This window comes from Pelophylax lessonae, assembly GCF_965119305.1.
Source record: "Pelophylax lessonae genome assembly, chromosome: 1".
Classification (NCBI taxonomy): Eukaryota; Metazoa; Chordata; class Amphibia; order Anura; family Ranidae; genus Pelophylax; species Pelophylax lessonae.
In genome coordinates, this window is record NC_138768.1 from 330,527,421 (window position 1) to 330,547,391 (window position 19,971).

The window sequence follows — 19,971 nt, forward strand, 5'->3', positions numbered from 1 at the left end:
TGCAGCTGTGCATTATTTGTATTATTCTTTTTTCTACTAGACATACTCAGGGCTCTTCTGTGTGACGGTGAACCCCTACAAGTGGCTCCCTGTGTACAATGCAGAGGTTGTGTCTGCTTACCGTGGGAAGAAGAGGAGTGAAGCTCCACCTCATATCTTCTCTATCTCTGACAACGCCTATCAGTACATGCTGACAGGTCAGCTGCCTTGGTCAATGCCCAACCTTTTTAATACTATAATCAGTATGGGATATTAGACTACTGTCAATACCAGTAGTGATCAACTTTCTAGATATTGGGGGCCTCAAGTGCAGCCCCTGACATTGCCAAAGGGCCACAAAAAAAAAAAAAAAAAAACAGTGAATTTTCATTATCAGAGACAGCAGATACACAACAGGATATAGTGAAAGACTATGGGCATGATACAAGAGATGGTCAGAGACTGTGGACATGATACAAGAGATGGTTGAGACTGTGAACATAATACAAGAGAAGATCAAAAACTGCAGACATGCCTTAGGAGACTTTCAGAGACGGTGAACATGCTGTAGCAGTTGTTAGAGACTGGGGATATGCTTGAGGAGACAGTCAAAGACTGGAGACATATTACACGAGGCTGCTAGAAATCCCTATTATACCAGGGCAATAGGACCAAAGGATACACAAAAAGTGCCAAAGGGCTGCATGTGGGGCACCAGGAGCCTATACTATTGGACTGTTAATATAGTGTTTTTTATATATTTTTTCTCCTATGATGATCCATAGCCATATAAGTTGTTCTATAGGTTTGTTTTTGGTAATTATTTGTGTTTTCTTTTTTTCTCCTAGATCGTGAGAATCAGTCAATCCTGATCACGTAAGCTGGCATTTTCTTGCATCACTAGCTCTTAGGTAGATCATTGTTTTTCTAAAATGTTAACACTACCTCCATCTTCTTCTACTTAGTGGAGAATCTGGTGCTGGGAAGACTGTAAACACCAAGCGTGTCATTCAGTACTTTGCCAGCATTGCAGCCATTGGAGGAAAAAAGGATTCAGCCAGTGCCAACAAGGTGAGGGGGAATACAGAGGAGTAAAGGGTGTGATTACAGTAAGGGAAATTTAAGAAGTAAAATGAGAGGAATGAGAGATTATAGAGATAGTGTAAGCAAAACAGGTTAGGAACACAACAAATAAATAACTGGAATATAACAAACATTTTACCAAGTTGCTCACTGAAGCATAGGAAAAAAATGGAATACCTATTCATGAGTGATATCAATATTTTATTAGGGAACTTTGGAGGATCAAATCATCCAGGCTAACCCTGCATTGGAAGCTTTTGGGAATGCCAAAACACTCCGGAATGACAACTCTTCACGATTTGTGAGTACAATTGCCACATGTTCCCCTAGCCAATAGTCTTTTGTCCATTTCTTCTGTATCTCTTCACTACATACCTTGCTTTATTCCACTTTGCTGTGGTTGCTCTGTCTTTGATGTTTCCTTCTTCTGAGCAGTGCATTCTCATTCTATCCTGATCTGTATTCCTCTATCTTTCTTCTTGTCATCTTTCACATGGGCCAGGGTAAATTCATCCGGATCCACTTTGGTGCCTCCGGGAAGCTGGCTTCTGCTGACATTGAAACCTGTGAGTTCCTCTAATTTCTCTCCCTTCATATCACTGGATGCTTTGTCCACCAGTAATAAAGTTTATTTCAAAATTTTCACCTTTTATGTATGCTAAGCTGCTTTTAGTATACAGTAGTTTAGATCACTTATTTAGAGTAATGTATTTTAATTAATATATTTCATTTTAAAATTGTTCATTTATTTCCAACTAAATTTTACCATCTTTTGTTTAACTTACATAATTTTGTCTGTCTAGATCTTCTGGAAAAATCTCGTGTCATCTTCCAGCTAAAGTCTGAAAGGAATTATCACATCTTCTACCAGATCTTATCCATGAAAAAGCCAGAGCTTCTAGGTGGGCCTTACTTTTATCCATTGCATGTAAATGTAGTTTAGAAATAGAATCTTAAAGCTGAACTCTGAGAATTACAAAAAAATCTATTTTTGCAGTGGGATCCTGTGCATTACAAGGGTTAAATGCTTGTGTACCACTACCCCTGTAAAGGCCACTGGTTGGGTCTTTTCTCTCTGTATAGAAGCAGCGAGGCACACAGCAGCATTCACTCCTCTGACTCAATGAATAGCCTAAGCAGAAGTGCACCAAGGCATTAACAGCAGCACATGCATACAGGTTCTACTCTCAGGTCTGTACTCACAAAGCATGCATGAGGCAGACATTTGAAAAGTGGACTCTTTAGCCTCATAGATTTCTAAGGGTGGATAGGTTCCCTAGCTTTGTGTCTGCTGGGACTTTTTTAAACTTTCTGGTAGGCGTCAGCTAAGCAGCATGCAAGGGCAATAGCCTTCCAGGTTGGGTGTCTTTCCTATTGGAACAGGACCTTGACTAATCTAGCTCCAGACAATTTATGTTTTGTCCAGACACCTTCTGAGAACGCCTCCCCAGGGATTGACTGGGACCTCAAAAATATTCAGACTGCTCACTTAGCCTGCTCCACTCCTATGTTCTGGAGCTTTCCAGAAAGCAGGGAGAAGCAACAAAGCATGCAGCCAGTGGGACCCTAATCAGCCCAAAACAATCAAAAACTGCTCACTAATTACAGAAGAGCACAAAAAAAACTAAAACTAAAATTACCTGACAGCCTAGCACCTAAGTATAAGGATGCTGCACTCAGTGGCATAGCGTGGGTTGTTAGCGCCCGGGGCAAGGCTAGTAATTTGCGCCCCCTAATGCGTGAAATTTCAGCAGTACTTGAGTCTTTTCCACTAGAACAGTATTAAACCCCTTACCTAAGCACATGTATTGTATAATAAGAAAATACTGATGTAATTAAAGTAATACCAGTATACTAAAATGTATTTTCATTTGTTATTTTACTTTATTGAGAGTAGTGCACATAGTAACTACCTACATTGTCAGTACTGAGGGATGGTGTCCCCCCCCAGGAGGTGCAGGAAGATGGTGGCAGGAAAAGTGAAACACTGAGTGGAAGTCCCCTGGGCCGTGCACACATCACCCCAAATTCTGGACCTTCCCAACTCAGATCACCACAAATCCTGCACCTACCCACCTTAGATCAATCAAAATCTCTTCACCATCAGACTTCAGATCAGCTCTAACTTCTGAACCTTTACTCTCTAATCATCCCAAATCATGCGCAACTGACCTTAGATAACCCCGATTCCTGCACCTTCATACCGAAGATCACCCCGATCCCTGCACCTTCACACCTCAGATCACCTCAATTCCTGCACCTTCACACATCAGATCAGCCCCATTTCCTGCACCGACACACCTCATATCATCCCCAATTCCTGAACCTTCACACCTCAGATCAGCCCTAATTCCTGCACCTTCACACCTCAGATCAGCCCCAGTTCCTGAACCTTTACACCTCTGATCACCCCAATTCTTGCACCTTCACACCTCAGATCATCCTAATTCCTGTACCTTCACACCTCAGATCAGTACAAATATTGCACCTCTGAATTAGTAGTTCCCAATAGCTGGTTAGTTATCAGTCCAGAATGAAAGCAGGGAGCTTATATTGTCTGACTCAACATCAGGACCTGTTCAAGCCTTTCTTTTGTAGGGGTGCAGTAAAAATGCATAGAATAGGAGGTCAGCAGGGTAGTTTATAGGGGTCAGCAAAGCAGAAGACAGGGGTCAGAGGACAGGGGGTCAGCAGTGCAGTGGACAGGAATTAGTAGGACAGTAAACAGGGGTCAGCAGGGTGGAAAACAGAGGTCAGCAGGGCAGAGAATGGGGTCATCAGGCCATAGAACGTGGTCAGCAAAGAAGAGGACTGGGGTCAGCAAGAGAGAGGACTGGGGTCAGCAGGGTAAAGGTAGGGGATACTCAGAGCAGAGGATGGGCATTAGCAGGGCAGAGGACGGCTGTTAGCAGGGCAGAGGATGGGCGTTAGCAGGGCAGAGGATAGGCATCAGCAGGGAAGAGGGGGAGGAAACATCAATAGGGCAGAGGGGGAGGAAAAATCAGCAGGGCAGAGGGGGGGTGTCAGCAGGGCAGAGGTGGGGATGTCAGCAGGGCAGGGGGGGATGTCAACAGGGCAGTGGGGGGGGGGATGTCAGCAGGGCAGAGGGGGGAACGTCTGAAGGCAGGGGGGGACATCAACAGGGCAGAGTGGGGGGAAAAATAAGCAGGGCACAGTGGGGGGAGGGGGTATCAGCAGGGCAGAGTGGGGGGGGTGTCAGCAGAGGAGAAGGAGGGAACATCTGTAGGGCAAGGGGGGGTTGTCAGCAGGGCAGAGGGGCTGCTCTTCCCAACACTGAACACAGCTAAGATCTGATTCTTTTGCAGACAAAACCAGGATTTGCCCAGTGTGTATCTGGCTGTTGCAGGCTGAGGATTTCACAGGTCAAAACTGCAACCGCCAGCCACAAACTGTGCTAATCAAGGTTCTGTTTGCAAAAGAAACAGATTGGCTGTGTGCAGGGGAAGAGCCGCTATGCTACATGTCCCTTGGCAAGCCTGAATGTAGTCTGAGGATGTGGGGAAGAGCTTACCAGCATTCATGCAGGGGACACCATCCCCTAGATCTGGCTATCCGCTGAGTGTGTATCAGATTTCCATGACCATTTATCCAGCCATCATGTCAAGGAGCACCTACCTGTGTCCCCTAGCAGACAAGAGGTATGTTCTGATGGACCATAGGAAGCCCACCCTACTCTTACTTCAGTGGCTGGTTGCTGGTCCTCCTCCTATTCCTTCTTTAAGGGAACTAAGGGTTGGGCATGAATGTATTGTTTGCCCTTCGTCAACAGCCCTGACATGACATGGAAAGCTGATGTTAAAGTTCTGCTGACTGCTTGTTGTTTACTAGATTCCTGAGTCCATGTCTGCAGAACTGTAGAAATAGGAGTAGGACCAGCGATCAGCCACTAAAGTAGGAGTGTGGAAAGAAATGTTCCCCCCCCTAGGATTCAATGTCCCAGTCATTGCCCAGCAGCCCCCCCCCCCCTCGCTACACCACTGGCTACACTTATTTAGTTTAGGGGTGTAGGGATAAGGTATATATTATTTATCCTATCCCTTGGTCCATCAGGCTCCACAATTGTTCTCCTCCACCTTTTAGCACCTGTTGTTGGGCTGCGGTCTGTTTATTGGCGTCATTATATACAGTGCAGTGCTAATAAAGGGAAACTCAAGTTCCACTGTTACTAACTGCGAGCAGGCAGGTTCTTTATTGGAGAAGAGCAGCTCAAAATACAGAGCCAGCGCAATCACTGGGTGCCAGGATGGCTGACGTCATCCCACTCCAGCCAATGAAGACAGCAGACAGAAGAAGATGCTGGGACCAATGAGGAACAGGGCCCGTTGGAGGAAAGGTAAGTATAGCTCCCCTTAGTTTAACTTTAACCCTGTCTTTTACATGAAGGGAGCTGCAGCCACAGCTGAGTGGGCCTTGGGAAGAAGGAAGTGCTGGACCAGTTGCATGGATGGAGGAAGCCTGTCAGAGCCAGAAATGGGGTAATTGTTACATCATATCCCTGCACCCCTAGACTAAACAAGCACTTAACACTTACAGTGCAGGACGGTCCCACTGTAAGGGTAGATTTTGTCTAATTTCTGGAGAACAACTTTAATAATACAGAGCAGAAACTGTCTGTTAAGTACCTCAGTCCATAATGGTCTAAAGGACATATCTAATGTTTATTTTATTACAAATTTAAATATTTTGATTCATTTCTATTTTGTCCTAACTGGCAGATATGCTTCTGGTTACGAACAACCCATATGACTATTCCTACATCTCCCAAGGAGAAGTCACTGTCGCCTCCATAGATGATTCTGATGAACTCATGGCAACAGATGTAAGACTAGTTTCTTTGAAGGAATTAATATACATCTAGTTGGTCAGATTACATATATTTAATTAAAATAAGAATTTCATTTTTACATAAAACTAGCATAAGTATAAAAATCTAACTTTATATCAGCCTTCAGTAATCCCTGTAAAGAAACACGTTTTGAGAGTGGGTAGGGCAACAGTGTCAGCTAATACGAGCTTAAAGCTGGCCATACACTGATAGAAATTTGGCAGGTTTAGGTGGTTCAATATTATTTAAATATTACCATTATAAATATGATTTAAATGGTATATACACATACCGTATATTAAAGAAGGGCCACGCTAGTACCACATCCATAAATTCATAATAACTGCGAAAAAACCCATGAGAATGATATTTTTCTAGTCAATTGTGGAGGGGGAGATCATGGCCTAAAACAATCAAAAAGAGTATAATGGCACCTTCCCCCATATAGTGTATATATGGAAAAAACAGGGGGGGGGGGGGTATAGATCAGCCAAATTGGTCGAGCTATACCAAGGGGGATTTAAATGTGCCTCTTAAGATACCTGTTATAATGATCTAAGGATACATAATACAATAATTAGAATTGCAAGAAACAATACATCAATACAGTCATCCAATGTTTTTAATCCTGGTCTATAGTTCAGAAATATATTCATTTAGAGTCGGTTCACACTGGGGCGACACGACTCTGTACGACTTCGGGGGTGACTTGTGCATTCCCATGCACCACGACTTCAGAGCGATTTGCATGGACTTCACATAATGGAAGTCTATGCAAATCGCTCCGAGTTCGCCCCGAAGTAGTACAGGACCCTTTTTCTAAGTCCGAGCGATTTGTGTCGCTCCTATTAAAACGGGTCCTGTAGCGGTCAATGGACCGCGAGGGAGCGCGACCTGTCAGGCTGACAAGTCGCCTGACAAGTCGCACTAGTGTGGATCGGCTCTTAATCTGCATTGTTTTGTTTACTTTAAAAGTTAACATCAGAGAATCTTTGCAATTATTTTCTATTCTGATAAAGAAAAAGATATAATTGTTATTTCTCAGGAATCAAATAATTTAAATATAAGTTCTCATCTAAAGAGCCATAAAAACTATGGACACATTCAAGACCGATGAAAAAGGTAAAGGAAGGGGTAAAGGGCAGGGGGGGGGGGTGGAGGGGGGGGGGGGACGGAGGGAATGGAGGGAAGTATGTGGGGGGTGGGAAGGGACGACAAAAGGGGAAAGATGTGAGGAATGAGTCACCAAAAAGCCCAAATGGGGGGGCATATTGTAAGACTAGGTCATCCTCAGGGCATTTTAGGGGGGGACCTACCAAATTAGGAGGGGGAGCGGCAAAAAGATGGAAAAATTTGCGCAAACAAAAAACCGGGCAAAAAAAAAGGCCAGATATGAGCAATAATCTGCAAAAGATATAACATAATAGTCTTACCCTTGTTTGGTGGTCAGTATGGGGAACGTAGAGTTTATATATACGTTTTTTAAAAACAAATGGAGGAGTCTGCTATAGATCCTAAATAATTTGAATAGAGAGAGGAAGGGAATGTATACATTATGTGTGTAATTTATTTAGTATTAGACAGTGAGAGAAAAGCAAACTAAAAATAACCAGATAAAAAGTGCAAAATCAACAGCTGAATGGTGAGGAAAAGTACCACCACCCATTATTTCAAGGATAGGTTACATAAGGATTTATATTCTCCAACGTCGCATAAACTGCAACATATAGATGTCTATGGTTAAAGGAAGAAGTGACTAGTAAAGAATCACATGACATGTGTGAGATATATATATATAAAGTATTGTGAGTGAGGGGTGAATAAATGATTGAATACTAAAGTAGAATACACAATATTAACAGAGGCGTTTGGCAAAACATCCTCTTTCTTCCAACACATTTCACAGATTAAATCCCCTTCTTCAGGACAGAACTCAAACATAATAGTGTACTAGATATATTTGAAAACAGTCAGTTAAAAAGCAATATGACCATAATTATGGTTATATAAAGTAACCACAGTAGCAATGATGTATACAGAGTACACAAACTCAATTCATGTTACGTCACCTCCACCTCATAGCATAAAACTCACTGCAATTGTTTGACCACCTACTATAGGTAAATCAAACAGTGCTTGTTTATTATCTCCTAACAATCATTCCCAAAAAAAAAAAAAAATATATATATATATCCCATTAAGACAAGTTCCAAACTTCTTTTGTTTAATAGCCACCTCATATATCTAGTACAGTGGTTCTCAAATCCGGTCCTCGGGACCCCACCAACAGGCCAGGTTTGCAAGATAACTAAATTACATCACAGGTGATCTCATTTGCTTCTCAGTGATTGCAGTATTCTAGTCTGCATCCCCCAAGGTAATACTTAAAATCTGGCCTGTTAGTGGGTCCCGAGGACCGGATTTGAGAACCACTGATCTAGTATATCATCAGTAAGGCATGTAACCAGGGAACAGAGGCTTCTCATGGTGTAGACCTATATTATCAAAACAAATACATTAAAAGTGAATGCACTCACATATGAAAAGTGCTTCAGGCGCTATGACTGCAAACATATTATAAGTTACATGGGTATCTACTTCGATTCACAATCCTTGCCACAAATCCAGTAGCATGTGTGCCTACATCTCTAACCCCACCTTGGCACATGCACTGCTGGATCTGTGGCAAGGATCGTGAGTTTGAACAAAATACCAATAAACCTGGTTCTGTACAGCTTTTCATATTCTTGCGCTCATAGTGCTTGAAGCACTTTTGCTTGGCCATAGGTTACTTTGATTTACCTATAGTGAGTAAGTAGTCAAATAATTGTGGTGAGTTTTAGCCCATAAGATGGAGGCAACTAACACAAGTTGAGTTTGCATAAACTGGGTAAATTAAATTTAAGCTGGTCATACATGGCTTGAATTTCTGTTGGTACCACCTGGCTCGGCAAAAGTCCAATTAAAAATATAGGGAACTAGGTGGAAAATTGTGGTCTATCGACTGCAGTTAATCTTCAGGTATTTAGACAGGTTCAGGTGCTGTGGCTGTCTCAATATAAAAACCGGCAGGGGAGATCCCTCCATCCCTGCTGTTTAGCATGGCTGGAGGAATCAAGTATGGCTAGCCTTATTATTGTGAAGAGGACAATGTTTTTATCAAAAATAATAACTAATAATAGTAATACACTGAAGCTTAGACAATGTATTGTTAGATTGAATAACGTTATATTTTTGTTGTTTAGCACGGTGCTTATCAATCAGATTTAGTTAGTTGCTTATCACATTACATTAAACTCACATTGTCTGACACCCCCTATTTCCCAGAATGCCTTTGACGTCCTGGGTTTCACAGCTGAGGAAAAAGCTGGTGTGTACAAGTTGACTGGAGCCATCATGCATTCTGGAAACATGAAATTCAAGCAGAAACAAAGAGAAGAACAGGCAGAACCAGATGGGACTGAGGGTAAGATATGCAACTAAATTAGTAGATTTATTCAATATAAACCACACTGTACTGTAACTTTAAAGTTGGCCATACACATATATTTTTATTTTTCTATAAAGCCTTAAGGCTGAATGAAAAAGAACTAATAGAAGCCTCTATCAATGTTATACAGCGCAGATGGAGCAACCTTCCACTGTGGCTATTGTATTTATAACTCACACAGAGGCTGCATCTGATTGGATGCAAATTTCGGCCGAAAATTTGCCAGCAAAAACATTTATCAAAAGTGGATCAAACTGTTGATTTTTGCGAAACAGAGTGGGGCCAGATAAGCCACCCACTAACCAAATTTTGGCTGACCAGCTTAAGTTTCACACATCACTAAGTCATTTGACCTGCTCTTACAGCTATCATTGTGATGCAGGTGCCTACTAGTTTTAAAACAGTTTTATGTGTTTATTGTAGTTTGATATGTTCCTGGGTGAAGCCAGTTGGTTCATGGGAACACTGTCATTTCAAATAATTTTTTATTCAGATTTGCTTAACTATGACAAAAACGTTCTATAAATGCTTCTTGCTCATGGCTGATATTACTGTATTCATGTTCCAGAGGCTGACAAAACTGCCTACCTCATGAGCCTAAATTCTGCTGACCTCCTAAAAGGATTGTGCCACCCCAGAGTCAAGGTTGGGAATGAGTATGTCACCAAGGGACAAAATGTCCAACAGGTGAACACAATTTTATTTTACCTCAAAAGTATTTATCCTTAAAATATCTTTGTCCATATATTTGATTTTCAAATAATTAAGGCTTCTTTCAACAAACACTTTCTTTTTTGCCTTCTCATTCATTAATTTTCCTCATTGTTTAGGTAAACTATTCCATCGGTGCCCTGGCCAAGTCAGTGTATGAAAAAATGTTCTTGTGGATGGTGGTTAGAATAAACACCACCCTGGAAACCAAACAGTCCAGACAATACTTCATTGGAGTGCTGGACATTGCAGGATTTGAGATCTTTGATGTAAGTATTATATTATAAAGTGTGAAATAAAACTTGATAGTACCGAAGTTTCTGTAAAACCACAGAAAGAGAAAAATGGATAATGGCTAAGGCATTTCCGAGATTAAACTGCATATCTAGAAAAAAGCCAATGCCTAGGTTTGTATAAATGTCCAAACATGAACAAGCTGGCCCACTCATGACATTTAAATATTGTCTAGTGTCACCCCCGTAGGGGCAGCTAAAAGATGACTGTCCTCAGAGGTTGCCCTGACTTTGTAAGCCTCCCAACACCTTGGGTTCTGACATAATTCAAAGAGAGAGTGCAAATGCAAAAGATACCAAAGAAAAAATAGAGATTGCAAATTGATATTTTACTAGATATTCTTGAGTTGACAAGGGAAAAAAGAATGTAAAATGTGGGTATTCCCAAAATTGTAAACTTTAGCACTAAAGAGAGTTACAGAGATATGTAATGCAATGGCAGTAACAGTTAACCTGGCGGTAAAAGCAGCAGGCACTAAGAGAACCTATGTCTTCAGGTGCAAGAGGAGGGAGAGAAGACTTTTTGTCAATCAGCTCCCTCTAAGCCCTGATGCCACAGGCGGAAAGAAATAACAAAACGCAATATCTGAAACCTGGGCAAGAGTTCCCCTATAAGATAAACAGGTGTTACACTTTGTACAATTTAACCGGTAACAGATGCTGTAGGCTGATTCCTTTGGGTGGAGGAGTCCTTGAAGATCCCTGAGATCTTCAGCTAGCTATGAAGGGGCCCAAAGTTGTTGCTGTGCAATGGTGAATCACCAGCAAAGGTGAATAGTATAAGCAAGATGTTTCCCAGCGAAAGACCTTTGATATAGAAAAGGGGGGGGGGGGTAAAGGTGTCTGCATGCAGTGTCTCTGAATGTAATGTTAAAGGTGGGCTTCTGTCTGCTCACCAATCCTGGAGATGTCAAGGCTCATGGAGATTAAATGTCCCTGAACAGGCTTTTGAAGGATCTGCAGTCAGGTGAAGAATGCCAACTGGCAACCTGATGACCCAGTGATTCAGCGGTGCCTGTGTGGGCATATATGAAAGTGGCCCAGAGTAGCCACACAGCTGACGAGGGGCCTTTGGCAGAGAATCTGCCTCCAGGGATAAGGATCAGTCAAGGGAAGGCCCTTCGTGCTGTCCAGGCTGCGACGCCAGCTCACCCCAGCCCAGGGGGATAGCCTCTCCCTTCTGCAGCTGTAGGTCCAGCATCCCAAGAGAGCGAGCCCACCCAGGACAATTCAATTTATCTGCTTGCCCATAATTCCTTTAGTCTTTCAGCACTCTGGAACTTGTAGTTTCAAATAGTTTTAAGTCTGGTGTATATCTATGTATCTATATATGACCAGACTACATGCCCCACAATCCTCTGCTATCAGTGAATGGCTTGTCCTCTGCATTCAGGAAGTGATGTAAATATTCCCAATGTTAAGGACTAGAGGGAAAGTGCTCCATGTATAGCACACGAAGGAGTGTCTCTGAGTTAAGGTAATAAAACAGCAAGCATTTGGCTACATCTGAAAATTCTTTGTAACATCGCTATTACATTAAAACTAGGTTAAAGCAGCCTACAAAATCTCACCTGGGCCCCTGTGAACACACAAAGAACCAGCCTTCTGACAAATGCCAGAGCTGTCAAACTAACTGCCAGGGACTGAGAATACCAAACAGCAAAGAGATCTGAGCTGCTTTATACTATAAGTTAAATAAAGCCATGTATGGTCACTAGTTGATTGCAAAAGGTAACAAGTGAATGTAGGGCAAATTATTGGATATCATAACGTTATCATAACGTTAAAACTGGACTCCAGTCTTACCTTAAGTTTTAAACAGTAGCACAGGCTCCTCTCCTGTACTGAAATTGCTTACTCTGATTTCACTGCACACTGTGAGCTTTTCACAGTGTGCATTAGACGCTGCAGGAAGTCAATTCAAGCCTTCCTGCTTTCCTGAATGAAAGGTGCACAGCATCATCTAGCACTTTCCTTCCTAGCCTCACTGTCCTTGGCCTGCCCCTTTCATTCATTGAATTTTAGTTCTTTTAGTCATGAAGGCTTAGTATCATGTGTGGGCATGGCCTTGCTTGGTCTGTATAGAAATGCAGTCTGCCTAGGAACATCCATTTCTCCAGACTGAAACCCACCTATAAAGGCATTTTGATATTTGCATATTCCAAAGAGCTAGCCCATTGCTTACATCTGGGCTCAGAGATCGTAAAAGGAATACTGAGACAGGGTGCTGTAATGTTTTCAGGAAGTTATGTACAGCACCCTGTCCTCCCCTCTCATTACCCATGATCTACCTGCATTGCATTGCATAAAAGTTCAGAGACCAAGTAAGGATGTAGTTGGAACAAAAATAAGGTATGTAATAAACACGCAAAGGTTTTATTTATATACGCATGTAGCCCTGCCCCTGAGGGAGTGGCTGGTTGCATGGGTATCCTCTTCACTCCTTACACCCTGAGCCTGCACCAACCCATCTGACACTATTAGTTCCGTCATTGTGAATAATTGAGACCACAAGTATTGCAGTGAATAATCAATTTACTGCTTTTGACTTTTTATGTAAAACAGGAATATGCAAACAGAATCAGAAATAACACAGATGTTGCTAAAGGGATAGATCCTGAATTCCCAACCAAGGACTTAGGCCTTTTAGTTCAGCACTCAGGATCCAGAACGCAGACCACACATACATATGCACAAACAAATGTGTATGTATGCTAGAGGGTTGCCCTCAGCAACAATAAACAATACTTAAAATAAGCTGAAGTAATTAGAGGGTGACCACAGATAAGAATGACTACACTTGGTAACTTGAATGCAAAGTAAGCAATATATCAATATTGGAACAACTATCAGTGTGCACTCTGTGTACTAACGGGGGCCCCCTTTATGATGAATTGCAAGAGTCTCCTGGAGAGTGAGGCCTCACTTGTCTTCACCGGCAAGGAATTCCCAACAATCCGAGGAAAGTATTTGTAATCCAATAAGGGTAGAGATGATGAACTGTATTCCCCAAAGCAATCAATAGTTGTAATCCACAGAGAAGCAAACGTAATAGATCCTAATGCGTCACAACAGGTTAACAGCCTAGAACTGGATAGAGGGCTTGAGGCCTAGCTCACCCACCTCGCACTATATATATATCTGCAGTGTCCAGTGGTTTAGCTGAATGTCAGTATGGCCTTGAGAAAATACACAGTCTAGTTGTCCTGCCCCGATTCAGCCTAGGTCGGTGATTAACAGAGATATGGATACTGGATGTCTCTCACCCAAACCGGGAGCTCCACTCTCCTCTGCGACCAGGCCCCGCTCCTCTCAGAGTCTCCGTCCGCCTGTCAGCAACCTTCCGCTCGGTCATGCTACCGAGACGTCCTCCGCTCACTCACACCGCCGGCTTCACTCCGGTGTCCGCCAGTAGGCCTCGGCCTAAGTTCCTGCGATCCGCAGCAGCTCTTCCCCTTCTTTCCAGCACGCTGTCCCCGAGGCAAGAGAGCAAAATGGAGTCCCGCCCCCCTTTTTGTAGACACCCCCAGCAAGCTCCGCGCGTCCCATTGCTCCTCTGGAGAATGATCTCTCTCTCCCAACAGTCTATGATCTTGCTCCTCCCGTACTACATGTCCCATAATGCCAAAGTCACTGTCTTTGCAGAACTTTAATAACAATAACAGTTTGAACAACACCAGCCATGCAACCTGGCTACACGCAGAACATACTTCAACTTTAACATTGATTATATATAACAAAATAGAGCATGAAGTACACTGTGAGAGAGAAACCGTTTGAATTGTATGTATTTTTCTATCTATTCATTTTGCTTACATTTGCCTTACTTCTCTGTCAAACTCATTTTTACACCTTCAGTTCAACAGCTTTGAGCAGCTGTGCATTAACTTCACTAATGAGAAGTTGCAGCAGTTCTTCAACCACCACATGTTCGTGTTGGAGCAGGAGGAATACAAGAAAGAGGGAATTGAATGGGAGTTCATTGACTTTGGTATGGATCTGCAGGCCTGTATCGATCTCATAGAGAAGGTAAGAGGGACAGGAACTACTTTACTTTACATATATGTATATATGTGCTCTCTTGTTCTTTCTTGTCTTACTTTGACTTCATGGAATATTTTCCCTTTTTACATATCTAATTTTTCCCTTTATGATACACTAAGCTTTTTTTCCACAGCCCATGGGTATCATGTCCATCCTTGAAGAGGAGTGTATGTTTCCCAAGGCCTCTGATGTGACCTTTAAAGCCAAACTGTATGACAATCATCTGGGCAAATCCAACAATTTCCAGAAGCCACGTAATGCCAAAGGAAAGCCAGAGGCTCACTTTTCTCTGGTTCACTATGCTGGTACTGTGGACTATAACATCCTTGGTTGGCTAGAAAAGAATAAGGACCCTCTTAATGAGACCGTTGTCGGATTGTATCAAAAGTCATCACTTAAGCTTTTAGCACTCCTGTTTGCCAACTATTCTGCAGGTGACAGCCAAGGTAGGACCTGCTTAGAACATTAAAAACATCTCGTTAGTTTGTTGCTTTTCACTGTACATAAACCATGAGTTTTATTCCAAATGATAGATGGCGGAGGAAAAGGTAAAGGAGGGAAGAAGAAAGGATCTTCTTTCCAGACTGTGTCTGCTCTCCACAGAGTAAGAATTTTTTTTACTTGAAGTATTTCTATGTAACATAACAAAAATGTTCATTCTTGTTGTCTACTATTTTTTGTTTTGAAATGCTGTGCATAATCATGTTTCAATTGCTACTGCATCAGATTATTATATACTGCAGTCCCAATGGTTGAATCTTTTTGCAGGCTGTAAAATACCCAGATAGTTCTTCAAAACAATTTGAAAACTAAGGCTAGCCATGCATTGTACAATTTTCTTATTCGATTTCCTTTAAATTTACCTTCAAATGTGTAGTGCAAGGGCCTGCCTGTTTAGGTTTGGTAAATGGTTTTGGTAAATCTAAAGGAAAATTGTACAAGAATATTTGCATAATGTGTGGACTACCTAAGGCTACTAGTTCAGAATGTTTTGGTGGTGAATGTGGTGAAGCAGGATGTGTTGGAACATGTCACCCTCTTTGACATTTTTTTGCTTCAACAGGAGAACCTGAACAAGCTCATGACCAACTTGAAAACCACTCACCCTCACTTTGTGCGTTGTCTCATTCCTAATGAACGAAAAGCTCCAGGTAATACCCATGCCGGGGATCAGTCATAGTCCCGTCTTTCCTTTCAGTAATACTTCAGAACTTAGCTCTCCTTTGTCCTTACCATGGCTAAAATTAAATTTTTGTCTTAGTCTCCCTAATAACCACCCCTTTCCACTTTACCTACTGCCAATAGGGTCAGTTTTTTTTTTTGTATATTTGTATGCTAAATGTGTATATGTGCTTTGCAGGTGAGATGGACAATCCTTTGGTGATGCACCAGCTCCGTTGTAATGGTGTGCTGGAGGGTATTAGAATCTGCAGGAAGGGATTTCCCAACCGCATCTTATATGGTGATTTCAAACAGCGGTAGGCACGTTTACTAAAAATGTGTAGCAGTGAGCATAAAGTATAATTGAACATCTGTTTAAGAAGTGTTATTTTCAACAGCTACCGTATCCTGAATCCTTCCGCCATACCTGAAGGACAGTTCATAGACAGCAGGAAAGGTGCTGAAAAGCTTTTGGGCTCACTGGAGATTGATCACACTCAGTACAAATTTGGACACACAAAGGTAAACATGTATTTGTATCCTTTTTTCCAACATTTGTGCCATTCAGTTTCATTTGAAAATTACAAAAACACCCTACATTTTCCCACAGGTGTTCTTTAAAGCTGGTCTTTTGGGTCTCCTGGAAGAAATGAGAGATGAAAGACTCTCTAGGATCATTACACGAATCCAAGCTCAGTCTCGGGGATTGCTGATGAGAAGAGAATTTAAGAAGATTTTGGAGCGCAGGTAAATTTATGTACACTCAAAATGTAATTAGAGGCACAATTAGTTTAGAACAGAATTAATTTTTTTCTTACATTCATTGACAGACACAGCCTCTCTTCTTTATTCTTGACCAAACAGGGATTTATAGCGACACCTGCAGAAGTAGGAAACTAGGCAGAAAAGAACTCAGCACCTCCTATGGGCATTCCTTTCTAGATATAAAACCCATTCTCTGCTATATGCAAGACAAGGAGAAAGGACCTTGCTCCCTGCTGGGACCCTGGAGTGGGGGTGGGAGTTTCGAGGACTGATTGTCCCAGTACATGAGTCAGAGAGAAACCAGGGAATTTACTTCAAGTCAGTTTACAGTTCCTAAGAAGGACTCGATCTTGGACCTCAAAGCCGTGAATGCCTGTTCTGAGGGACAGGGGGTTGTCTAGGTGATTCCCACGTTGTTAAAGGCTCATAAGGCAGGCTCATAAGGCAAATTAACTTTTTAGAAATTCATTCATACTCATTAGATGCAACAAAAATTGTCCATCCTTGTCCTTCAATTTGTTAACTCACTCTGGTCGAAACCGAATTGTCCCCTTTAACTCCTAATCAATTCGAAAAAGATTCCACAGGTGTATTTAAAACATTTTGTGTGTGTTTTTTTTTTTGATTTTTTAAATCTGGCCAAAGTTTGGCCTAATGCAATGCTACATTCAGAACTTGCATTTGCAGCTTTCTTGGTTAATTCTTTATATTATGTATTATTTCAGAGACGCTCTTCTAGTTATTCAGTGGAACATTCGTGCTTTCATGGGTGTCAAGAATTGGCCTTGGATGAAGCTTTACTTTAAGATCAAGCCACTGCTTAAGAGTGCAGAGACAGAGAAGGAGATGGCAAACATGAAGGAAGAGTTCCAGAGATTAAAGGAGGCCCTGGAGAAATCTGAATCCAGACGCAAGGAGCTGGAAGAGAAGATGGTCTCCTTGTTACAAGAGAAGAATGATCTGCAACTTCAAGTGCAGTCTGTAAGTCTACCTTAACATACTTTCCTGTGAAGAAATTCACATATATCATATACACAATAATTTTAATACTTCAGTACTTTCAGTTTGAATCTCTTTAATAAAAATAGTTAAGTTACTCAATATTGTGGTAGTACAACAATTAGGTTTTGTGGAAAAAAACCTTTATTAAATGTAACTGTTCATTTAGACTCTTTTTGTAGTTGCCAGGGTTTGGCCACCTCTCTCTTAATTAGACTGCATTTAAAAAAAATAAATAAATACTGGTGTTTATATAAGAAATAAGCAGACTTTCAGAAACCCCTGACCGGGTAATCCACTGATGCAGGCTAAACAGCACCCACCACTGATGCAGGCAAAACAGCACATGCCAGTGTACATTGAGGGAGAGAAAAAGAAGAAATTGGCAGGAAAAGGCAGAAGATTGCACCGTGCCATGATTTTTTTGCCTATAACCTAAATTCCAATATACCAGTTTTTTAAATGAACACATATTGTCATTAAGTTTCTGTCAAGGCTAAGATAGTTCACAGAATTTTCATTTATGTTTATACATGGTAATGGTATTTACATTTTTGCTTAAAAGTTGTATTTCTGCATAAAATCTTGTTTTAATAGGAGCAAGACAATTTAAATGATGCTGAGGAAAGATGTGAACAGCTAATTAAAAACAAAATCCAACTAGAAGCTAAGCTTAAGGAGCAGACAGAACGGTTGGAAGATGAAGAGGAATCAAATGCAGAGCTGACAGCTAAGAAGAGGAAGCTGGAGGATGAATGTTCTGAGCTCAAGAAGGATATCGATGATCTGGAGCTGACATTAGCCAAAGTGGAAAAGGAAAAGCATGCCACAGAGAACAAGGTAGTACTTTTTCCTTCTCGAACCTTACTCTAGTCAATGACAGTTCTCCTTTCCCTTTAAGTGTCTGCTCACCTTCTGTTTTTGCAGGTTAAAAATCTTACCGAAGAGATGGCTGGCTTGGATGAGATCATTGCAAAACTTACCAAAGAGAAAAAGGCCCTCCAAGAGGCCCATCAGCAAACACTAGATGACCTTCAGGCTGAAGAAGACAAAGTTAACGTGCTGACAAAGGCCAAAGCTAAGCTTGAGCAGCAGGTTGATGATGTAAGTGACACCTGTATGTTCCAACTATTTCTATGAAATATCTGGTATGATATGAGATTGATTGCAACGCCTCTTCATTCCCAATAGCTGGAGGGATCTTTAGAACAAGAGAAAAAAATAAGAATGGATTTTGAACGAGCCAAACGAAAACTGGAGGGTGATCTGAAACTGACCCAAGAGAATGTGATGGATCTCGAGAATGACAAGCAACAGCTGGAGGAGAAGTTAAAGAAGTATGTTACCTCAGAAATTTTTTTTTTTGTTAGTGGCCCTTGGTGGTGTTGATATATTGCACATTATTTCTTTGACAGGAAGGAGTTTGAGACCAGCCAGCTAAATAGCAAAATAGAGGACGAGCAACTTTTAGGCATTCAACTTCAAAAGAAACTCAAAGAGCACCAGGTACATGATGCAAATATGTTGCCATTTTTCCCATATTGACCATTCAAACAATATATTTATTTTAACAAATAGTCTATACAATAAATACCTAAATACACTTATTAACTTTCTTTTTTATATATGTTTTTCCTTTTTAATTTATATGTTTATTTTTTAGGCTCGAATAGAAGAGCTAGAGGAGGAACTGGAAGCTGAGCGAACTGCAAGAGCCAAAATAGAAAAACTTCGCTCTGATCTCTCAAGAGAGCTAGAGGAGATAAGTGAGCGTTTAGAAGAAGCTGGAGGAGCTACATCTGTGCAAATGGAGCTCAACAAAAAGAGGGAGGCTGAATTCCTGAAACTCCGGCGGGATCTTGAAGAGTCCACTCTGCAATCAGAGGCCACGGCTGCTACTCTACGTAAGAAACATGCTGATTCTGTGGCAGAGCTCAGTGAGCAGATAGACAACCTTCAGAGAGTCAAACAGAAACTGGAAAAGGAGAAAAGTGAATTCAAACTGGAGCTGGATGATATAGGATCTAATATGGAGCAGGTGGTGAAAGCAAAGGTAAGGGTTTAGTATGTTGTCCTGCAGTTTTTTTTAAACCAGCTATATCCCTCCTGTTTTTGTTTTACTTAAATCCAGATTCAAGATTTAATCCATTTCAACCCTGTACCCTTATAGCACATGATTTTTGATTGATTTTTGGAAATACCCTAACTTACTATGGAAATGCTGCTTCCTACCCTTCCCCTTCAATGATCTAGACTAGCACAGCTGAGTATTAGCCACACCCCTCAGCACAAGTGTCCTTATACCGACTTGTATTGCAGCGGAAGAGAGGGGTGCGTCAGACCAGTGCTGATTACCTTTATTAGATTTCTTTTTTTGTGTCCTAGTATCCAAAGTATAACCTTTAGATTCATTAAAAACAATTCAGTGTATATTAAAGTATCATTCCAGTCAAATCCTAACCATACCTAAACCCGCTCCCACCCTGTAAAGGAAAGATGTTTATACTTACCTAATCTGAGGACACGCCGATCAGGTCACATAATCTCTCTAGCTTTAGTGAAGAGAAGAGAATGGCGACAATGGTTGCAGAGCCTGAGCG

At 41.5% G+C, this 19,971-nt stretch overlaps 1 protein-coding gene across 1 annotated transcript in view; it reads left to right on the plus strand.

Moving 5' to 3' along the window:
- LOC309544377 (myosin-6) overlaps window positions 1-19,971 on the plus strand; it is a gene marked incomplete at its 5' end in the record, with an annotated part of 51,637 nt that overhangs the window by 26,502 nt on the left and 5,164 nt on the right. The window contains 23 exons of the mRNA XM_082243292.1: window positions 41-197; window positions 828-855; window positions 945-1,050; window positions 1,271-1,363; window positions 1,565-1,628; window positions 1,866-1,964; window positions 5,799-5,902; window positions 9,236-9,374; window positions 9,967-10,085; window positions 10,229-10,378; window positions 14,261-14,431; window positions 14,580-14,892; window positions 14,980-15,050; window positions 15,510-15,597; window positions 15,807-15,924; window positions 16,006-16,129; window positions 16,218-16,354; window positions 17,098-17,353; window positions 17,969-18,211; window positions 18,299-18,475; window positions 18,563-18,708; window positions 18,787-18,877; window positions 19,035-19,424. Coding sequence (XP_082099418.1) covers window positions 41-197; window positions 828-855; window positions 945-1,050; window positions 1,271-1,363; window positions 1,565-1,628; window positions 1,866-1,964; window positions 5,799-5,902; window positions 9,236-9,374; window positions 9,967-10,085; window positions 10,229-10,378; window positions 14,261-14,431; window positions 14,580-14,892; window positions 14,980-15,050; window positions 15,510-15,597; window positions 15,807-15,924; window positions 16,006-16,129; window positions 16,218-16,354; window positions 17,098-17,353; window positions 17,969-18,211; window positions 18,299-18,475; window positions 18,563-18,708; window positions 18,787-18,877; window positions 19,035-19,424 — 3,384 coding nt within the window. The remainder of the gene's footprint in view (window positions 1-40; window positions 198-827; window positions 856-944; window positions 1,051-1,270; window positions 1,364-1,564; window positions 1,629-1,865; window positions 1,965-5,798; window positions 5,903-9,235; window positions 9,375-9,966; window positions 10,086-10,228; window positions 10,379-14,260; window positions 14,432-14,579; window positions 14,893-14,979; window positions 15,051-15,509; window positions 15,598-15,806; window positions 15,925-16,005; window positions 16,130-16,217; window positions 16,355-17,097; window positions 17,354-17,968; window positions 18,212-18,298; window positions 18,476-18,562; window positions 18,709-18,786; window positions 18,878-19,034; window positions 19,425-19,971) is intronic.